The 5,241-nt window shown below is 55.0% G+C and overlaps 1 protein-coding gene across 7 annotated transcripts; it reads right to left on the bottom strand.

The window, feature by feature from the left end:
* Nucleotides 1–587: 587 nt before the first annotated feature.
* On the bottom strand, nt 588–5,241 carry LOC117283925 (wiskott-Aldrich syndrome protein family member 1-like). 7 transcript variants are annotated; one of them, XR_004514980.1, is made up of 5 exons: nt 5,142–5,241; nt 4,936–5,037; nt 4,504–4,843; nt 2,625–2,928; nt 588–796 (listed from the first exon to the last, which is right to left on the bottom strand). XR_004514980.1 is itself a non-coding variant. In XM_033757991.1 (4 exons), the coding sequence occupies exons 1-4, from the start codon at nt 5,199–5,201 to the stop codon at nt 711–713; spliced, it is 471 nt and encodes a 156-aa protein (XP_033613882.1). In that variant the 5' UTR covers nt 5,202–5,241; the 3' UTR covers nt 588–710. The 7 variants fall into 7 exon arrangements, 4 of the variants coding, with proteins under 4 accessions (XP_033613882.1, XP_033613880.1, XP_033613879.1 ...); XM_033757991.1 differs by lacking the exon at nt 2,625–2,928 and having other exon boundaries at nt 4,621–4,843; XM_033757989.1 differs by lacking the exon at nt 588–796 and having other exon boundaries at nt 803–3,873; nt 4,621–4,843.

Raw genomic sequence — 5,241 nt, forward strand, 5'->3', positions numbered from 1 at the left:
GTGGCAGAGCGGGTCCCCGCCCCGCCCCGCCCACCCGGTGCCCGCCTTTCATTGCTCCTTAGCAACTGACTGGAAGCGAAGCGGTCGGCCGGAGGTGGCAGGAAAGGAGGCCACATGTAAATTGGTCAATTTGAGCAGCTTCACTGCAGAAGCCGGTGTGGGAGAGAGATGCAATTATTCCAAAGAACACAGTGGCTTTTATTTATTTTTTTTTAGGAATATGGTCTGTGGCCTTCCACTGTCTGTGTGGCTGTGCTGGGCATCTCCCTCCACAGGTCACAGCAGCCTGGGGTTGGGGTTCTTCATAAAGAACCCCAATTACGTGTATTATTTTCTCATCAAAGCGACCTGAAAACAAAATTTACCCTGAAGCCTTACATCATGTAACGCATATAATTCGCCAGCAAGCCGAAGGAGCAGACAATGCTACACAGATGACTCTGGATGAATCTCAGAATCTGCTGTGCCCACGGCCAGTCTGAGAAGAAGACGTGCCTACTATTAGGGTTTGGGTAGCAGGCGGTAAATCCATCCATCCATCCACTGATTCTAAGAACTTCGTTCAAACACAATGTTTAGACCTCTCTAATGCTTTATTCTTAATTAAACCCAGATGTAAGAGGGAAAGCGAGGAAGGATGGCCCTTCAGGCTCCCGTACTGTCCCCCACTTCGCCCCCTGAAGCCACAGAAAGGAGGGCATCACAGACTGCTAAAGATGAGTTGGCTCCACAGCCCAGGCGGAGAGGGAGGAGGGCGTCTGCGGCTCTGGGAAGAAAGCAGGCTCCTCTCTTGACACTGGGAGAAGAAATAAGCACATTTTATTATCCAATCAGTACATTAAATGCCATCGGTACAGAGTGTATGTTCCGCTATGCTGGTGTCAGACGCCTGTGAGCTGGGCTTCAGGAATGCGCTCCTGGCTGACGTCACTTCAAGACAGTTCACAGATGGGGCTCCAGAGACTTCCTTCCAAGCCCAGCCCGAGGGCAGCTAGGAGCTAGGGACCAATTCGCAACAGGGAGAGCTGCCTGCTTTGGGCACCTGCTGTTTATTCCACACCGGGCTCCCGGGCCGGTAAAGAGGCTCTGAAACACCTGCTGCAATAGGTTGGCTCCTCCTTCTTCCCACAAGCCCCCGGTTGCTTGCAACCTCATAGACTTGGCAAGTTTACTCCCAGCCCCGCATCTGATCAGGAAGGTGCCACACAGCAGCAGCCTGGACCAGCCAGGAGGGAGGGGATGCATCTTCCTAAGCCAGGAGCAGCCTTGCCTCCCAGGTGACCTTTGGCGACGTCTAGAGACATCTGTGACTCGTAACAGGGATGCTACTTGCTCGCCACAGGTAGAGGCCAGGATCACGGTGACATCCCATAGTGCCGGACAGCTCTGCCACACAGCAGACATGCCACGTGTCAGCAGCACACAGGTTAAAGCCTGTTCGTGGCCATGCAGACACTGAATCGCCATGTCCACACCACAGGTGTTGTGCAAACAGGGGAGAGGCCGGAAGTGGCCGGCTCTTACAGGAAATGCTACGAGCTGGGCCATAATCCTTATGGGATTTCTATGACTGCACTTCAGCCAAGAGTGCACAGCTGAGTAAGAGGAGAGGGGGAATTTGATTTACATTTTGGGTGTGGTGATGATTTGGGGTGTGGCTTGCCCACTTGACCATGAACTGCAAGACCACAGCCCCTGTGAGTGGGATCTGCAGAGGCTGACAAAGTCCCTGGCCCTCAAGGAGGTGCTAATGAGCAGGTGTTAATGGAACGGAAGGAATGAATGAAAAAACAGTGTGGTGCAGTGGTTAGAAAGCCAACCATTCTAGGTGTGACCATGGCCTGTGTTCTGCGGGATGGCTTGGCGGGCTGGCGCTGCACTTTAGTGGCTCGTGATGGGGGACTGTTAATTTTTCAGGAGTTTTGCAAGCTGGGTGTCAAACACCCCTTGAAAGAGACTTAAGTTATATCAAGTTATAATTAAACAGGTCCTATTTTTAAGACAGCCATAAAACTTACGGTTTCCTAATTATCATCCATTTTATTGAAATCCCTGGTCTTGAGGTTATTTATGTCTACTGGAAGGGTCGCCGGACTTAGTCTGTGAGGGGGCCAGCGGGTGGGCATTGTTAGGTTTTGTACTCTGGGGGCCGCTCTGCTGCGGTTTGCTGAGTGGGCCGTGGTTCTTCCTGGCTCTCCATGGCTCTTCCAAAGGCCGAGGCGGGACTGTTTACACCAGGGAAATGGTCAGGTGCTATAAATCAGGCTTTTTTTTTGGGCGGCCAGCTAGCTGTTACACATTTAGCGCACACCACTGGGTACAGCTGCAAGGACACCGGGGTGCGCCCTGCCTGGCCCGAGGGTGCAATGCACTGGGGCTTGTGAATGTCTGCGCTTTCCTGCTGTGCTGTCAGCCCCTCAAGTTCAACATCGAGTTCTTTGAAGGCCTGCATTCCTGCGTACTGAAGAGGGTGATTTGGGTGCATGGCCCACCCATGGAAACACTGGGCTTGTGTCTCCCCCAGATACGCAGGAGCTGCTGGGCGGGGCTTTCAGAGGGCTGAACTCAGCCTAACTTCTAGGTCAGGAACTTGGCACAAGGAGACAGCAGGCTCAGCAACTTACTTCTCTAGTCCAGTCAGAGGGGAGGGACTTGACCACCGTGGACTGAGGACCAGCACCAGCGGCACCTCATGCAGCAACTGATGAGCACTTTCCTACGCAGTGGGGACTTTGTGAGCTTGGACAGTCATCGTCACACTGGCTGAGCCCCAGCAAGGTGAAGACATGAGTGAGCACTCCTGGCTTCCACCTTCAAGGAGCTTTCCTTCTTCAATGTTTTGGGGGATCCATCTCCCTGATTTCAAACTAAGGTCAAGGAGTATTATTATTTCGAGATGAACTCCATACCTTCTTCTTGAGTGCCTACCTGGGAAAACATTATAAAGGAGACATGTTGAATAGCTTCTAAAATTGGCAGAGGAGTTGGGAAAAACTTGGAATTTGAGGTCAAATGGAATCTCAGGTTCAAATCTTGGGTGGATCTCTATAGTTAGACCACACGGGGCTCATAATAACTCCCGGGCTGGCTGGGAAAGAGAAAAGAGAACATGCATGTTTGGCTCCAGGCTAGTGCCTGGCCTTGGGGTCTGGTCATTAGCCTCCTCCACGATACTGCTTACTGTTGACAGATGAACTGCTGGACCAGGGGCACCGGGGATGTCCGCAAAGGCCCAGAAGAAATCAAGGACCTTTTGCATGCTGGTTGATCTCATTCTTCTGCCCCACTTGGTGACTCCGAGCCGATCCCCACCACCTTCCCTCCAGGTGGCCACCAAGGCTCCTCACCGGCCTCCTCCTCTGCAGCCCTTGGCTGTGTCATGCTGCAGCCAGTGACCTCCTGAAGATGCCATGTCCCTGGCATGTGCACTCCCTGCACGCCCATGAGGTTGTGCTTCACTGCTCCGGCCCCTGGGCCTGAATTTCAGGGCACTGCTAGCTCACTCCCCCGGGCCTCTGCCCTACCTGGCACCAGGTGGCAAATGAGTGGCTTCCTGCACAGGAGCACCTGCGTCCTTCTTTACCTGATTCCCAAAGAGCTCCTGGGGGAGAGCACGTACCCTGCAGCTATGCCACCTCCCCCACAAGCGGGGTCAGGCGCCCTCCTTCTGTTCCTGTAGCTCTATGCACAGTGTGGTCCCTGTTTCCATGGTGTCCTCGACCTTAACCCCATGCTGTGTGGTTCACATCATGGGTTCTGGAGTCAGGGAAACTGGGCCTGAACCCGAGTAGCTCGTAAGGCCAGCTGAGTCATTTAAGCTCTCTGTGCCCCAACTGCAAGAGTGGGTGATGGCAGTACCTATGTCCTGGGTTTCTGTGACAAAAAGAAAAAAAATGACACGTGCATGCAAAATCCTTTGCTCGTAGGAGGCCTTGGGCTACTGTGGCTGTCAGAGTAATTGCTGCTAATACCCCAGTGCCTGGCTTGCAACCAGGATACAGCCGGAACTGTACAGAGCCTTGAATGAATGGCCTAACCCCAAGTCTCAATGGACTGGGGCTTTCTGGGCCCTGGCCATCCCCCACACCCACATCTACACCAGGAGGTGGGGCCTTGTTGAAGGAGAGGGTCCAGGGCTGGTCTTGGGGACTACACCTGGTCCCTGGCCCCTTCCCCCTTGGCTCTTGCTCTCTCTGCTTCCAGGCTGCCAGCTCAGCAGCCTTGCCCTACTATGTCCTCCCGCCACCATGTTCCTGCTGTCACAGGCCTGCAGGCCACGGAGCCAGCTCATCAAGGACCAAAACCCCTGAAAGCATGTGCTGACACAGGCTGTTCCTCCCCGAAGCTGACTTCCTCAGGTGTTTGGTCGCAGCGAAGCAAAGTTAATGCACCCCTTTTTCCCTGATGGTTTCCCCAGCCTACTGAAGTCCAGGACTTGGAGAAAATGTCAGCAAATTGCACAAAGCTGGTCTTATTTGGAGAGGGATGCAGGGTGTGACCTACCCTTCCATTACCTGTCCCCAGCCCTGGCTGTCTCTTCTGGGGAGAGCGGGCTGTGGACTTCTGGGCTGTGCTCATGATACAACACGCTACAGACAGGGGTGTTCACGACAAAGGCACCTCGCTTAGCCAGCAGGCAGACGTTCGGGGCTTTCGTAGTATTAACTGCAGCAGCGCCTGTAGGTGGGATGCCTGGCCCAGGAGCTGAGCGCTGGCTGGGTGGCCTCAGGTGCTGCTGGCTGGCGGGGACAGGAAGGGAAGGTTTCTCCTTCCAAGGTGCAGTTGGTGACGGTGGTTCATTCCACAGTGGCCCTTCGGCTGTGCCTCTTGAGCCAGTGGAGGTCTGGGGACAGAGGGGTGCATGGCCAGCTTCGGTGAAGAAGCTGGCACAGCACAGGCAGCAGAGCAGGTGACTTTCGGGGAGGGGGCTGTTACCTGGGATCCTACAAGGGGCTCTGTCTCCAGGGCTGGAGGAAGAGAGGCAGGGAGCCTGTCCCCTTTTTCCAGGTCAGAGCCGTCAGAGCAGGGAGGCGAGGCCTGCAGAGGTGGATAACAGAGGGCACATCTGCATTTCCCGGAAGCTGTCTTAGGGTCTCGGCTGCAACCCCCAGCCCAGCGCCGCGGGGACCACCTGGTCACACCTCGCTCGTCAGTGGTGTGATCGACTCCTCTCCTGCGGGCCCGCGCACAGATCGCCCCATCGCCCGATCGCGTGGAGCCCGCAGTCGGCTCGCACCCGCC

Source organism: Fukomys damarensis, unplaced genomic scaffold, assembly GCF_012274545.1.
Source record: "Fukomys damarensis isolate Sample0158 unplaced genomic scaffold, DMR_v1.0_HiC HiC_scaffold_32, whole genome shotgun sequence".
Taxonomy (NCBI): domain Eukaryota; kingdom Metazoa; phylum Chordata; class Mammalia; order Rodentia; family Bathyergidae; genus Fukomys; species Fukomys damarensis.